The following is a 17183-nucleotide window of genomic DNA, read 5'->3' as shown; positions in this document are numbered from 1 at the left end:
TAAGTACTACGTGTCAATAAAAGAGCAAAAGAGTAGAAAAAAGAAACCACGTTAATACTAGGTCATGCATTTTAGAACTTTATTTTTGAGATATCAGTGCAAATGAACACCAAAAATGACAACATAAAAAATGAAATTAGGTTTCATTTCTTCACATGGAAAAATGAAACACCTTTTTTTTTCAATTTGTTGCTACAAATGTATTTCTCAGATGCACAATGCATGTCTATGATTGTACGTCAATCCGCCATAACAGCCCCAAGCCCAGGTCACATCACAGAGCCTTTTCTTAACCAGTAACAGAAAAGAAATAAAAGAAAGATCACAAAAATATTCAATGCACATATATTTTCACACATCTTCGTCAACTTGCTCAATAGCCATGTGGTTATTTAGGGACTGTTCATATTCTAAACGAACCGCCTTGAGAAAAAAATAAAAATGAAGACCTATTTTAAGACTTGACATTTCCCGCCCGACCCACCCACCCACCCCCCACCCCCATCACCAGTAGGGATACACAGGTAGTTTCACCATGCGTCTGCATGCACCAAGCAGCAGTGACGAGTCAGACATATTGTTACACGACACAGCGCAGGATAGGATTATCAGTTACCACATTGAGACACATGCAAAGAACAAACCAACGAAAAGAAAACAAACGAAAAGAGATGGGCATAGCATCCTCTGCCTTTGTATGTACACTAGTACGCATATAATTCATATTTACATATTCAGGGAATTAAAAACTAGGGTAATATCTTTTTCTTCAACAATACAAAATAGTCATCTTTCATAATGAAAGTACTATTTACACAAATATATTTAACCATTGTGAAAATGTATTTGTATTAGAAGAAACATTATTCATAAGGTATATGTACTTAAAGTAATGGACAACACAGTGTGTGAAACTAAAACTGATACTGAGAAAAATACAGTACAATCAAAAATAAGGAGCTAGAAACCAGGTATCCCTCAAGACACCAGCATGTCTTGGTGAGTATTACAGGATTGGGGCAGGTACATAGATCCAGCTGCAATGGAAACTGTACCTATGCGTTTTTTTTCTTCTTCTTTATTTTCATGCAATTCTTCTGACATTTTATGACTTAAGAGACCGCCACAAAAAAGGTGTCCATACAGCACAAGAGTCAAGAAATGATTAAAGTCACAAACTGTCAAATTCTCAACATATAACAATACTGACATTGTTTATAACATGCCATGAACTTATCCGTAGGACACCAAAGACTAGAAACATATCAACAGTGCAAACTTTGGTCTGAATTTCGGACTATATGTAAAGATCCAACAGCTTGATGCCATGTCTGTGTGCATTGGCAAAATAGTGCTAGTTTACAATGAATGGGAAGGTGATAGTTTCTTGCCACTGCAACAAAGTGCACATTCCCCCAGTATAGACATGGAAATTTGCACTGTTGAAATTTAGTCTAACAAGTTCAATTCAGATCAAAGCAAATTACAATGAATTGTTGACCGCAATTTACTGTTTTATGATTTAACTTTTAAATAAACCATGATTCTTGAGGGAATCAGAGATGAAAATAACCAAAACATTCATCATTGGAATTATCTCTTCCGTTGCTGTGAATATAGTCTTTAGGGTCGTCCTTTAAATGTTTCTTGGTGTACTTCTTTGTAAAGGACTGCTGTGCTTACCCTAATTTATTTTATTCTGTACCAGATAAAAAACTGATTGGGACTGGTTTGAGAAAAAATCAGACAAATTGTACCCAATTTTTTAGGTGGACTTTGGAATTCAGAAGGTTAAATACAATTGCATGACTATCAGAAATGGAGGAAAATAGATCGGATGCTTCCATTATTTTGGTTTAATCGATTGACATTCTGCTAACATAGAGCTATTCTGTACCATTCAATAACCTAAACATTTTAAATAACAAAGTCATGATATATGTCTTTGAACTTGAACTTGCGCCAGTTTACAAAAAAAATCGTATATTCAGCATTCTGTCATTTCATTTCATTAAACTGCAAACCAATTTGGCAAGTCAGTAAAAAAGAACGAAAAAGTATAATTGTAATCTTTAGTCTTTTTTTTCTGTTTTGATAAAGGTTTCTACCTTAGATAAAACCTCTATTCAGATGATTGGCTCAGCCGCTGGCTCTTGTGGCTGTGCTTTTCATTGTGGGATGGCGAGTGTGGGGCGGAGGTCAGTTTGTGTTCATAAGCATGCACGTCACTGATTGGCTCCTCCTTAACGCGGACCATGGGCGGGTTCCCTTCTGTCTGATCCCTAGCCTCCTTCCTCAGCTGAGCACTACCCTTCTGCAACATGTAATAGAGGATAGGATTGGAGCGGGTCAGCCGTGGAGAGTCTGGGTTTGAGTCACAGCCCTCCGCCTCTTCCTCCTGCCCTGCCCACCGTGACGGGCTCTCTGGTTCTTGTTTGACCAGAGTTGGTGCATCCCTTTTCGGGGGTACTTGCCACGGGCTAAGGTGGCTCACATTGCGTCCCCAGGGGGAGCGCAGAGGGATTTCGCAGGCTGGAGGCGTTGGCAGGGGTCTGAGGTTACCTGGGAGCCCCGAACTGAGTGAGCTGTGGGGCTGCCATGGTGATTGGAGGAAGTTGTGGTTGTTGTGGGTGGGCTGACTGAGGATGCTTCCGTTGGCCTTGCCATTGGTCTGCAGCACTGAGGGGCTGGGTGCACCCCTGGACTGCTGGGACAGTTCCTTCAGGCAGTTATCAGACAGCAGAAGCTGTTTAAGCACGTTGAATCCACGGCTTTCTCTGGCAAGGTATTCACTTGAGGGACTGCCGCTTAGAGCTTCCTCCTCCTTGGGCCTCCTTTGTTGAGGAGGATCCTCCTGGAAAGGAGATGGGCGAGTGTTGCCTCCATCCCCGCTATCCACTGCCCTTGGGGACCTGATACTGTGGACGCTGTCGGTCACATCAGGGAACGGGCGTCTTTTCTTTGGGCTGGGCCCGTGGTAATCCCTCTGTTCCTCCTTCACCGGTCTGGGCTGTGTCTCTGTCTGCATAGCAGCACTGCTGTAGTATGTAGCATTCTGTTGTTTCAGGAGCTGACTGAGAAGGCCATATTTGGCAATGACCTCTGCAGGTCGTGGCTCTGTTTTAAAGTCATGTGGGGGGTCTGGGGTAGGGCTGTTTTTGTCAGGGCCCCCCCTTCTCTTTCTGACCACTGAATCCACGGAGGTGGCCGGAGATCGAGCCACTTCCTCTTCGGCCTCTGTTTTGACCTTGACGTCTACAGCGGGGCCGTTAGAGCTGTCACAGATGACCGAGGTGCCGAAGCTTTTCTCAAAGCTCATCCCGGGCCACTCCACTGTCCTCGGCGCACCTCCAGCCACAGGTCTGTCTTTGCGGTGAACCGTGGCTGCGGCCGAGCCTGTTCCTAGCAACAGCTGCAGCACTGTGCGCCTCTCTAGAAGGTTCTCAATCTGGGAGGACGGGGGAGAGGCCTCACTGCGGCTGAACGGCGTGCCACTGCCTGAGGGCCTTTCGGACAAAGGAGTGGTGGTGTTCCTGTGGATGGGGGCACTGAGTCTCTCCAACAGTACTAGGGGCTTTCCAACTTCCACATCCTGGCCCTGAACTTTGCTTAGGGGCATTGGCGGAGATGGTGACGCCGTACCACACTGGGCCAAATTCTGCAACAATTTACTGGCACTGAAGGCTGGCTCCGAAGCCTTCTCAGCAGGGAAGGATTTAGATTTGCACAAATCCAGTGGGCTGGATTGAATGTGGGGGGAGGGGGAGGAATGAAGCGACAGTGAGCCGCCGGGGTCTCGGCTGAGGGAACAGCGGGACTGGGCCGAAGCTCCTAGCTTTTCCAAGGGGCTCTTTGTCCTGGATTCATCCCAGGCCAAAAGTTCATCGGCTGGCTCCCGAGACATGGTGGCCATGGTCACGTCAAGTGGCAAATCCTCATTAGCTGCACATCTATTCCCCTTGTTGTCATTATTCCTGCGTTCAAGGAGGAGCTGCATGAGAGTGACCTTAGAATGTGATTTAATGTCTGGCTTCGATTCAGGCTCATGGCTCTTGGGGCCCTGCGACCAGGATGGCTCTGGTTTCCACTTGTTTATCAGCGTTTCGGTCAGCTTGTCTAAGGAAGATGTGTTGTAGGAGGAGGATGGAGAGGCAAAGGAGGAAGAGGCAGAGGGGACAACAGCACTGGGGGATGAGAAGGTTACAGAGGAACAGTGAGCAGAGGGAGGGGGTGAGAACGCAGCAAGGGCAGATGAGAAGACTGTGGAGGAGGAGGACAACGAGGAGGAGGAGGAGGAGGAGGAGGAAGAGGTGGTGGCGGTGGTGGTGTTGACCTTGTATCCGGAGGCGTGGGCATTGGCCCGGCCTCTCAATGAGAGGTCGATGGGCGAGCTGCTTGAGTAGGTGCTCTCGGCGTCACTGCTGTCCTTGGCCACGCTCCTCTCTTGAGTGGAGCACTCGCTGTCGGAGGTGACCGAGGAAGAGCCACTGGGCGGCAGAAGGCCACAGCTCTCCTCCAGATGGCCGTTCTTGGTCAGCTGCTTCTGGTTGTTGTGGTTGTTGAGAAGCAGCAGCAGCAAACTGCTGCAGGTCTGTGGGGGGCGCATGGGACGGGAGTCAAAGCCCCGCTTTTCCCTGGGTTGCTGGCTCGGGGCGTGGCTGACACCCTGGGCGACTGGGGGAGGGGAGGTCTGGCTCTGGCTGCGACTGTGGAGCAGGGAAGGGCTCTGAGGGCAGGAATGGGCCATACGTGGGAGTGTTGGAGTAGCCGTGTTTGTTGACGTCTTCCCGTTCTGGGTGGTGAGGGGGCTTAATCCATCTTGGGCTACAGGAGGAGCCTCTCCTGCGCTGGGTGGCCTTTTGCCCTGACCTAGCTGCTGTGTTGCCATGGCAGCGAGCCTTTCGCTGGCAGAGCGGCCCGAGAGCTGGGCTTTCAGCGCATGCTCACGGGAGTATTGCTGCAGGTGGGCCTCGCTGGAGAGCAACAGTGCCAGCTGACTGCAGGCCACGCTGGGTTTGGGTGAGGGAGCCGGGCTGGAGCGAATCTTCACCATGTTGGCAACGGCCTTGAGGCGCTCAGCGCAGGACACGGTCTCGGTCGACACGGGAGCAGATGGAGGCGTGGCGCTGTGTGCCGAGCGCGGTGACTCTGGAGGTCTGTCCTGGTTGTGTCCGCGGCGGCTGTAAGGCGTGTTGCTATGATTCTGCAGTTTATTTTTCCTCATCAGTCCCTTCAAGCGGCTTGATGCCGTGCCATAAACAGGAAGCGGCTCTTTCTCTGTGGCGGGGGCCTTGGGTGGTGGGGAACACTCACTGGCTGGCTTATTGGCATGCTGGGACAAGGCCACGCTCTGCAACCGGGAGCTGAAGGACTGGAGCAGGGAGGCCAGCAGGGTGCTCTCCCCGGCATGTGGAGAGCCCTCCCGGTTTCCGTTCTGCAAACCTCCCTCTTGGCCATTTAGTTCCGCCGAAGGGGGGCTCACGCGTTGGTTCACTGGCTCGTTCCAGACCCCGGAGCGCAGCAGACGGGCCTTCTTCAGGTTCTGCGAGACACCCAGTGAGGGCCCGTTGGTCCCGGCCTTGGGTGTGGCAGGGCCGTGGTTAGGCAGCTGGAAGGAGCCTCCCACCTTGTCGGTCTGCTCCTGGTTGTGGTGGGCTGCCTCCGACCTCCTGCTCGCCGTGGCCCCGGACCCGGTCACCACCGGATGCATCAGTAAACCTTCCAGATAAGTTAGAACAGCTGAATCCTTGTGTGTCTCAGGGCCAGGCTCCTCCCCATGAGTCATGTTCAATACTAGGAGTCCCTCGTATGGTTTGGCAATGCTACTGGGAAAGCAATGTCCACTGGATCATTTGACTGACAGTGGCATGTACTTCCGAAGAACAGAGAAACAGAAGGTAAGCAGTTGCCGCCCAGAATGAGTCCAGCGGGGGTTGGTACGAGGATCCACTGACTAGATGTGTCTCTTTATACAGTCAGCAGGGCAATGAAACTGCCAACACACGTAGAGCCATTCTAGGGCAAGAGGGCCCTACTGGCACTGCTCTGTGCCTCTGAACAGTGGTTGATCCCAGAAGGCCCCGGCTCCGGGCTTGTGCGAGAGGAACGTAGCAGTCAGCAGGATTTCTCCACAGAGTTTCTGTTGACACATTCCATTGCTCAGGAGGATAGTTACTCCCAAACCTTCGGGGGCTTCTTATGGTGGCACCCTTTCAGCTTTACCAGTCGCCCATCGGGGGACCTATGGGAGAGGGGGAGAGAAGAAAAGAAAAAAGGCATGAGAAGAGGAGATTTGCACGTCGGCAGCACATCACATTCATTTCTACACCTTGTCTGCCATCTCTGTTACTTAGCAACATTTCAGATTGACTGCACGCGGCTCCCCTCTCACGGCTACCCGCCCCGCCGCCCCCTCCCTCACCGGCGACACATGTAGATTAGTTCTGATTGGATCCAAATTGAAAATCTGAGCCCACTACCTTGAAAACATTCAGGTCTCAAGCTATAAGCCCCCCCTCCCCCCACTCACCGCAAGCCTTCCCTCAGCCTCCCCCCCTCGCTGGAACGCCTTTCAAGAGTGAAGGGCCAGTGAGAGCGGTGAATAAATTCCTGTGCAGCTTGTCATTTCTTTGGATTACCCTCCCTCCCGTCTCCCTCCCCTGCCTCCATCTCCTTCTCATGCACTTGAGCAGCAGCTCGCATGACAAAACCCTGGCAGGTGGTCACATTCAGCGACAGCCATGCGCACCTACGCTGTCCACAACCACACCGAGGAATGGACAAACACCATCAATTCATTTATTTTTGTATTTTATGCATGTGAAACGTAGGATTTTCCTATCCGTTGCATGTGTGTCAGTAGTATCTGTACTATAGTTATTCTATGATTGCGTTCACTAGTATGTTGCTGTGATATTTATTTACACTTCACTCCACCTAAACCTCCAATCAACGTATTTTATCTTCACCGAAGCGATTGGTTTGTTTACCGGTACCGCATCAGTGACATCCGTCCGACACGCACGACGGGACCCTTCAATGTATAGTGTTTATTTGTTTGTGAGCGTGCGGTTGGAAGGGGGGGGTGGTAGAGAATGATCAGGTGGACCTGTCACGCCACACGCCAATGACGCCGGCACCACTGACACCAGGGGGTCGAGCTCCGTTTTCCTGGTTGCTATAACGATGTCATCGGCCCTGCCCTCGGAGACCTCCGCTCTGAACCCTGTCAGCGTGGTTTCCGTGGATACGCGGACACCTCTGACAACCGCGGTCGAGTCCCGTAAAGGTTAATTAATACAGCGAGCTACCACCTCGCCTCGGCTGGCGCCCCGCGTCCTTCCCCTGACGCTCCTCTCACCTCGGATGTCCGCCACGGGCGCTACACACAGTAGGTCACATGACGGCGGGGGGGGGGGGATTACGAGGAGGAGAAGGCCGTTCCTCCGGGGATAGCAGCATAGTTGCTAGTTTAACTACTGCACAGAGAGATACGCAGCAAACAAAGAAGGCCGTAAATAGAAAGACAAAGTGGGAGTCAAACCTGGATGGATATAATCGCGAGGGCCAAGTCTTCTGATTGGCAAACATGGTGAACCCTTTTAATGCCACCTAATAACAAGCTGGGATCAGGGACTGAATTAAAGTGGGTTGGCGTCGTTTCATGAAGTCTAAATGATAGGGCAACGATAATTGTGAATAAGCAATGGGAGGAAGTAGAACGCCTCCACTGGGGGCATTTAGTGCAATGCCCCTCAAGTGAAATTTTTGCATCAAGTTCAGGTGCTCTGAATGAGTCCCTCAAGGATTTCAACATGAATAAAAGTGAAGTAGTTCATCGGCATCCATTACAGTTCAAGACCGGCTGTAAGCCGCTGACCTGTATCTGACAACAACAGAAACCAACCTGGTCACCCGGGGCCATCTGACGTCTGTTTTCCCCGCTAATCTAAAATGGCGGGATTAAGGCTATTTTCCCGCCAGTCAGCTTTCTGCTGCTTAAACAGAACGTCCTCTAACGCAGAGTTGATTCAGTAAACACCCCCCCTCCCCTACCCCAACACAGTTAATTTAGAGGACTAATTTAGTAGCCTCGATGTATCCCTGTCAATGGAACGAAAAAAAACAAACGCACATGCAAATGACAGACGAGACATTGACACGGCGGTGGCATTAGAAACACTGCTAAGCTCTTTATTGTTGGCAGTGAACCTGCGGTATTAGAGATGACCTTGTTTATGCCTCTGTCCAAACAAAAGTTCAATACAGCAGAACGGCAGGATATAAAGGGCACCAAGGCCGCTATGGCACAAAGTCTGACACGTATTCAGAGTGCATGAAAGAACCTCCATATACACCAGAAAGGACTAGTCAGCCTTTTGAAAAAAGAAAAAAAAAAAAGAAAAATAAAGTTGGGACCTTCAAGCTTTTTTGAAAGACACATGTAATGGCGGAGGCGGATGTCAAAAAAGCCCTACAAAGGCAAGGGCGAGACAAAATATGTTCTCAGTACCGACCGCGCACTGTGAACAAATAAATGACCTCAATATCAGGGAGGCCGTCCTCTGAAGCAAGGGGCCCCTAAAGCATATAGGGGGGGGCCCTCCTCTCTCAGGACGTGTGACCTGTGTATTACTATTACATTACCCCCAACCCCCCCACCACCCAGACACACACACACACACACACACAAATGGTATACGTTGAGAAGGACCTTACACAACTGTTTACATCTCATCTGGCGAGGACACCCTCCAAGAGGCTGACGCCCTTCGTCACCCCAACCTCTTGAACAACCACCATCAAGAACCCCCTTCCCCCCCTCTCTCCTTACCCCACACGCCTCTTCCCTCGATGAGCAGCTCTACAGTTAGCCTGGTGATTATCCATTGTGTCAATGTCAGCCAATGACAAAGCAGCCGCATTCCGAAGTGATTTTTACTACAGCCACGCGTAGGGCAAGTGTTGTGGTCTCTCTCTCTCTCTCTCTCTCTCTCTCTCTCTCTCTCTCTCTCTCTCTCTCTCTCTCTCTCTCTCTCTCTCTCTCTCTCTCTCTCTCTCTCTCTCTCTCTCTCTCTCTCTCTCTCTCTCTCTCTCTCTCTCTCTCTCTCTCTCTCTCCCCCCCCCCCCCCCCCCCCCCTTCGGAGGGGATACAAACAAGAAAGCAACTGCCAACCCTTCCTAAGTGAAAGACCCCTAAAGTCAGAGAGTCTGCCCTCCAGACCTCTCCTCCTGCCTGTTTTCCAGATCACCACCTCCTTTCCCCCACACACACGCTCTCTCATACACACACACACTCTCACACACACGCACCCCACCAAGACGGTTCCCACCATTTTCCATTTTATTCCCTTCCTATGCGAATGCTTAAATGACCTTCATTGTCAGGAACGGTAATCCATTTAGGGCATTTAAAATGTATGAGACCAAACAAAATAATTAAAAACTGTGGGGATGGGGGTGGGGGGAGGGTTGTTGGGGTGGAGGAAGGGTGGGAGGGCACGAGAGCAGCAGCTACAGTCAAGGTCACCTATGGCCGCCAAGGTCTTTTTCCACGCCGCGCAACAGCTGGCGTCCATGCAAAGCTCAGGGCGTTAATAAAAAGTGACAACGTTGCCCGGGCTGGTGTGTAATACTAATGTCTGACACCCGGCTGGCAGATGTGTTCCCCCCCGCATTAAAGGGGAGTCAAGGTTAAAGGAATTTAAAGAGAGGAGGCGATGCCTAAACACTATTATATCGTGTAATCTCCCGCCTGGCCCGACGGCACATCCTCCCGCGCCGGGCTAGCTCGCACACGCGCCGCGACCGGACGCTAGTTTGTTCAAATTCAATATGGCCCCGCCGTGATTAAATAAGACAAAACATAAGCCACCCCGACCGAATGTGCTTGTTCCTCCCCGAGAACGCCACTGCCAAGCGGCCCGGCTCGGCACGCCGTGGGCACGGCGGTGGAGTCACATCAGAAGCGCTCTGGCTCACCTTGAGAGAGGTAAACAAGGGAGGAACATGCCACTTGAACAGCGGGAGGTCCGCAACAAGGATCTGCACTCACAGATAAGTCGTGGAGGACAAAGTCACACAAAGAAATGCATTACACACACACACACACACACACACACGCACCCACCACCCACAGGCAGGCGGCCGCCCACGCACACACCCAAGTGCACGTACCCACACACACACACACACACACATACAATTGCAGGCGAGCACACACACACACACACACAAAAACAATGAGAAGTAGGGCAGTGTGACCCACTTCCAAGGATGCATTGACCAAACAAGTCATGCACAGCACATGCGTCTCCATTTCTACAGAGATAAAGAGTGAAATAGAGAAAGACGCATACACACACACACATACACCATGACGTTAAACCACACAAAAGGATATATGATACACAGATACTGAAAGGTCACACCTCTCGGGCTGAAGGCAGCACAGGTTACATGGGAGTGGTGCGTGAAGCAACCTTTGAGGGACAGACAAGTAGAAGAGGAGGACAGTGAAGGCGCCGGGAGCCTGGGTTGGCCCCTGGACAAGTGCCGCGAGGGGGTTGTTGGAGAGAATGCCAGTACACACACACACACACACACACACACACACACACACACACACACACACACACACACACACACACACACACACACACACACACACACACACACACACACACACACACACACACACACACACACACAGGTGACTCAGCTGAAGGATTCAGAGCACCAGCTGAATGGACTCCCCACCCCCCAACTCTCTACACACCCACACGCACACCCACCCACCCCCCACACCCACACAAACACCCACACACACACACACCCCATCAGCACCATACCTTGCCCAGGGTGGCGCAGATGTGCTTTCAGAAAAAAAATGGTGTTTACAGTGCATGATAAATATTTGGGTGTCATTCGGGAGACCCACCCATGGGCCATTTCCTGAGTCGCCTGGAATAACTGTGTTGGTATAAAAAAAGACACACACACAAACACAACAGCACAATTATTGAAACACGCATCCCTTCCTAATGAGCCGTAGCGTCTATCCATCTCAACCCGATTCGTTTCTATTTGAGATCGAGATAATCTTTTCGTTTACATTGTCTGCTCCAAAGCGGTGCCCATTTCCTCTCAGACGACATTTGTAAACATTAGAGAGGAACTGTGGGGGGAATGAGACCATATGATTGGCTCCAGGGTCGCGGTGCCAACTTGGGCGGGGTACCCGGAGGCCTTTGAAGCTCACCGCGGAGGAAAGCGTGGGCTGCATCGCCACAGAGATCAAAGACACACCCTCTTATGGCGGGTCGTCGGCGGCGAGCAAAATCTCCGCCTGTTAAATGAACCGTTTGTATACAAGACCGCGCTGGCTGATTGGTAGTAGGGACAATCTGGGACATGTTTTTGGGAGCGAGACGCTGTCTGACAGAGGTTTATGTGGGAGGAAGAATAGCATCATAACCTCATCCTCAAACTGCCTTTTGGTTGTTTTTGTTACCGTAGTGTTTATATTGCTGTCCCCAATCCACTTTTTGTAGTTTGTTAATCATGATTGAGTGTTGTTTGATTGTGTTGTAAGACTGTGGAATTGGAGGTGAGAGGGGATCATCCAATTGGATTTATAAACACAGTCAAACACTGCTTTTTGTGGCAATCGTACTGAGAATATGAGAAGGTCTTGGAAGTATTGCTATGGTAGGGTTACCAACTGGTAATGGGCTTAATTTATGGCACACACATTGCGTGGGTGGTTGCGTGTGTGTGTGTGTGTGACTTATTATGCGCAACACAGAAAAAAAACGCTGTCGAGAAAAGCACCATCAGCTTGTTGCAAGCAATTAGGCGTCTCACTCAAATCCAATGCGAGTGCTTTAGTGTCTCCAGGGGAATGGAACCGGCAACCTCCCTTAGCCTGAGATAGTACTCATGGCTAAAAGTGCACGGACACGCTGCCCAGCGGCGGACCCACCGAGAATAAACCCAATTGTCCGGCCAGCATCGATGCACCTCTGGAAAAAGAGGGGGAAAAACAAAAACCCTCCTCAGTGTTCCAGTGCCTCTGGCTCTTTAAGTGCTACTTGTACGATTTCAGCGCTAGGCCGGGATCACCTTGATCTCTCTTTGAACCCCAGGTAAACCCGTATGACACGGAGGTGGGGGACAAAAACACGTATTCACCCCCGGCCTTGTCCTCGGCTCACCCTCTAAGCCTCATTGTTAAATACAGCAGGAGTCTGCTCCACGCGCTAACAATAGCAGGGTCAGGCCCGCTCTAAAGGGAGGAGAGATTTGGGCCGGCTGCCGTTTGTTTGTGTCCGCCATAAAGCCATCCCACCTGGCTGGCGCGCCACTTAGGCGTGGAGAACTCCCAACTGAAACACGATGTGTTGTTTTCGCCATTCGGGGAGGAGGAGGAGGAGGAGGAGGAAGAGGAGGCGGAGGAGGAGTAGGAGTGTGTGGCAGGCCTCTGTTTGCAGGATAGGCTTACATTGTTAGGGTGATTACCACCCCCTCGCTTCTCAATGTTATTTCAGTAGCTCGGCGGCAGAGATATGCACCTTCTTAAGAAATGTGTTTTACCCCCGGTAATTGTGTTTTTCATTGTTGCCGGCTCTGATCGCAGCAAGCCGGCGCACCGACTCTTGCAGGAAATTATCCCGCCGCGCCTCGGCCCACCGGCGGCCATTAAACTAGCCGAGAGAGACAAGGCCAGTGCGCCAGTGGCGCGTTGTTATCTAGCCGTAACGAAGGAGTGGGAGGCGGTGGAAGCAGATCTGGAGGGTAAACACCAGGGAAGGCGCAACATCGCTATGAAATGGACATTGTTTTTTAAATAAACGCTAAGCTAACATAAGCTACCCAAGGCCACGCGCTGACGGGCACTGGGCTCCGGTCCGAGCGTTGTTTGTGGGCGACGTGTAGGCAGGCGGGAGGGCAGGCAGGCACCACGGGCCTCTCTCTCGCTCCCCCTCACTCACCCCATACCTTGTCATCCTTAGCAGTGGAGGCTGATACAGGTAAAGTGCAGTAATCAATTTGCTCTACTGGCGGGAGAGCTCCCGACGAATACTAATCAACCTCCTACCTCCTTCCCCAACCCCACGCACACACACATAAACAACCCCCCCCCACCCACCCCAACCCAACCCCCAAAACACACACACACACACACACACACACACACACACACACACACACACACACACACACACACACACACACACACACACACACACACACACACACACACACACACACACACACAAACACCTCCAGCGCCTGCCTTTCTCCTTTGTCGTTCACCTTTCTCATGGCTTATATACAGCCCCCCCCCCCCCCCCCTCCCCAGCGCCTGTGGCCCAGACCTGACCAAACGCTAAAGGAGGGCAGGATGTCTTCTGTGCAGATAACTGCTGCCACTAATCAGGCCTACGTGCACCGGGCCGTGGGATTAAAAGAGCCAGCACAGCTTGACTCAGGCGCTGAATGGCGGCACGTAACGCGGGGCTTTGAGAGCACACGGGCGTGCACACACACACACACACGCTCGCGCGCACACACAGACACACACACACACACAAAGAAGGAACAGCAATAGCACAAGAGGCTGCAAATGGAAACCTACGGGAACGCGGCAATATCTCGCCCCCGGAAACACACAAACATAAGCGGGATGCCATACCACCAACAAGGTCAAAAAGACAGACGCACACACACACACACACACACACACACACACACACACACACACACACACACACACACACACACACACACACACACACACACACACACACACACACACACACACACACACACACACACGTGAGAAGATGACATCTAAATGTATATCAGCCAACCAAAACAATAGAGAGATTCCCTGCCTGGCAGTGAGAGCAGCCCCGTTTGGAGCACATCTCCATCATGGACGAGGAACAAACGGAGTACAGCTGTGAGCTGACACACAGCGTAATTCCCCCTCGCTGTTCATTTGAAGCGGAGGCTTACAAGGAGAGGGGCTGGTGGCGGAGTGGAGGAGGGCTGTCTTTGCACCATATCAAACACATACCCAAGTTGCCTCCAGGCTGTGGCGGAGCTCGCGAGCATGAACACACACACACACACACACATTTGGGCACGCACACATTTGGGCACGCACACACGCACACGCATTTGGGAGCGCGCGCACACCCACACACACACACACACACACACACACACACACACACACACACACACACACACACACACACACACACACACACACACACACACACACACACACACACACACACACACACACAGAGCATAGGCAGGAGTGAGAGACAGAGAGTGAGAGAGAAATGAGTGTTAAAAAGAGAGCGAGCAGGGAGCGAGTATTGGGGAGAGAGAGAGAGAGAGAGAGGGGGGAGATGGAGAGCGGACACCATGCTTTGCATCAGCAGGGATATTTCATTATGTACATAACGAGTGCCATTAATCGCTCTTAACAAGAGGACACAACCTCACCTTGGCAGTCTCACACGCAACCGCCGGCGCCAGTGGGTGGGTGGGGGGGGGGGGGGGGGGGGGGACATGCAAAACATCTGAAGGGGGCGTTCAAAATTTTAATTCACAGGTTTTTTTTCTATCCGGTCGTCGTTTGTTATCATTTTGTCCCCCGTCGCAAGGTCCATATCAGAGCTTTGAGGCCCGAGGGCCACGCAGGAGCCTGCAACGCTCTGACACACACACACACACACACACACACACACACACACACACACACACACACACACACACACACACACACACACACACACACACACACACACACACACACACACACACACACACACACACACACACACACACACACACACACACACAAATGGAACGTGAAGGGGCATAAATATGGCCAGGGGATAGGTGGTACGAAAATGCCGCAGTGACTACGGATGTGTGTGCGTGTGTGTGTATACGCGTGTGCTTGGTGTGTCAGTCGGGGGTGAGTGTGCGTATGCCCTTGACACACTGACATAGGGGGCGTCAGTCATGTGACACTCCTGTCATTCGTTCCGCCTTCATCATCACCCCCCCCCCCCCCCCCTCACCCCCCCCTCACCCCCTCCTCTTCCATCCCGAACCTCCTACCCAGCCACCTGGCAGACCCCCCCGCCCCCTTCCACCCATCTCCCCCCTCCTCCTCCTCCCACCCACCCACCCACCCACCCATCCACCTTTCCGCAACGACCTCATCCTCCTGTGACCTAATGCTGTCCCTCCCGCCCCCCCCTGCCCCTCCTCCCCCTGCTCCCCAACACACATCTCTCTTCCAAATCTCTCTCTGCAGTCAGAGCAGCAGAGACCCAGCCACCCACCGCTGTGCTTCGTCTGTCTCTTTATCTCTCCATCCATCTATACATCTCTGTCTCTCTCTCTCTCTCTCTCCCTCTTTCCATCTACACATCTTTCTCTCTCCCTCTGCCTTCTCCCCCTTTCCTGTCCTCTCTCTCTCTCTTCCACCCTCCCCCTTTCCTGCCATTACTCCCCCCCCCACTCTACTCCCTCCCACTCCCTCTCCCCCGCGGCTGTGCAGCAAGGTCAGGTGGGTCACTGTGTCCTCATCTGTAATCCACTGCCATTCGTCAGCAGCCCCAGCCTACCCAGACTGGGGGGGGGACAGAGAGAGCGAGAGCAGGAGCGAGAACGAGAGCGAGAGCGAGAGAGTGAGAGAAAGACATAGAGAGAGCCATAGAGAGAGCCATAGAGAGCGAAAGAGAGAGCCATAGAGAGGAGAGGAGAGACAGGCACTCAGACAAGGGGAGAATGCCCAATTAGGCAGCTGTCACACACACACACACACACACACACACACACACACACACACACACACACACACACACACACACACACACGCACACACACACACACACACACACACACACACACACACACACACACACACACACACACACATTGAGTCCGGCATGGTAGAGCAGAGACGGGTAGAGCAAGAGGTGGAGAAATAAAGAGAGATGGAGAGAGAGAGATGCTGCAGAATCAGCCTACTGTACTGAGGAGTGTAAACACACTCAGCTGCAAGGGTACTGTTTTCTATGTGTTTTGTGTGTGTGTGTGTGTGTGTGTGTGTGTGTGTGTGTGTGTGTGTGTGTGTGTGTGTGTGTGTGTGTGTGTGTGTGTGTGTGTGTGTGTGTGTGTGTGTGTGTGTGTGTCTGTGTGTGTGTGTGTGTGTGTGTGTGCGTGTGTGTGTGTTTGTCCGAAGAAAAGGTCCACACAGCTACATTTTAGCAAAACATTGTGATTGTGAAGTGCCTATTGCTTGCTAAAGGCTTAAGTTAGTATGTCAATAGGCATGTACTTATACACTCAACAAAAAGCTGACTTCAGGACCGGCTAAGCATTTACTAGAGGTGATTTTTTAATTTTAAAAGGCTGTTGTATGCTTGACAAGCAATAACAATTCCCTTTACCCATAATCCTTTTGGGGTGGGTTGGGAGAAGGGTGATGGGGTAGTGGCTGTTAGCGGACTGTTTGTATGAACGTTTCTGCCCACTGGTACAGGAACCTGGCCAGACATTACAACAATAAGTCCAAAGTCCAGAGTAACATGGACCCATGCAGAGTGTTGTGGGTGTATGTGCGTGTTCATATGCATGCGTGTGCTTGCGCGTGCATGTTTGTGTGCATACTAGGGGTGAAACGGATCAGTGTGTCCACGGTTCGGTTCAGATAACCGTTTTGGGCCTCGGTTTCGGATACGGTTCGGATTAGGATCATGTCCGTGGTAGTAAAAAGGCGGACTTTTTTTTGACGGAGGGTTTGGGGGAGAAACACAAAAATGAATGAGACCCACAGGCTATTTGCAATGTGTTAATTGACTGCAATCAGATAACTTGCAAGGCTTGTTTGTGCAATAAATGTTCCCCTAAATGCATTTGAAAACATGGTGCATTGAGTGTAACATGTAAGGGATAACGGCCGACGAGGTTTAGAACTCTGGCGACGAGCGCAGCATGAAGCCAGAGTTGCCTCTACTGTCCATTATTTCCATCGAACCGGTCGACCTCGAAGGCCGTTATCCCGCTTATCACCCGTTTGTATTTATCTCCCGTATATTTAGAATATAATTGTATCAATTATATATAGGAATCGTGCGCTTGAACTT

At 51.2% G+C, this 17183-nt stretch overlaps 1 protein-coding gene across 1 annotated transcript in view; it reads right to left on the bottom strand.

Moving 5' to 3' along the window:
• Nucleotides 1–504: 504 nt before the first annotated feature.
• nrip1b (nuclear receptor interacting protein 1b) overlaps nt 505–17183 on the bottom strand; it is a 36844-nt gene continuing 20165 nt past the window's right edge. The window contains exon 2 of the mRNA XM_056594226.1: nt 505–6241. Coding sequence (XP_056450201.1) covers nt 2123–5785 — 3663 coding nt within the window. The 5' untranslated portion in view covers nt 5786–6241 and the 3' untranslated portion in view covers nt 505–2122. The remainder of the gene's footprint in view (nt 6242–17183) is intronic.

The sequence above is a fragment of the Gadus chalcogrammus genome, chromosome 7 (genome assembly GCF_026213295.1).
Source record: "Gadus chalcogrammus isolate NIFS_2021 chromosome 7, NIFS_Gcha_1.0, whole genome shotgun sequence".
In the NCBI taxonomy this organism is placed as follows: domain Eukaryota; kingdom Metazoa; phylum Chordata; class Actinopteri; order Gadiformes; family Gadidae; genus Gadus; species Gadus chalcogrammus.
Note: the sequence above shows the minus strand (reverse complement) of the source record. Positions and strands in the feature narration are given on the sequence as shown.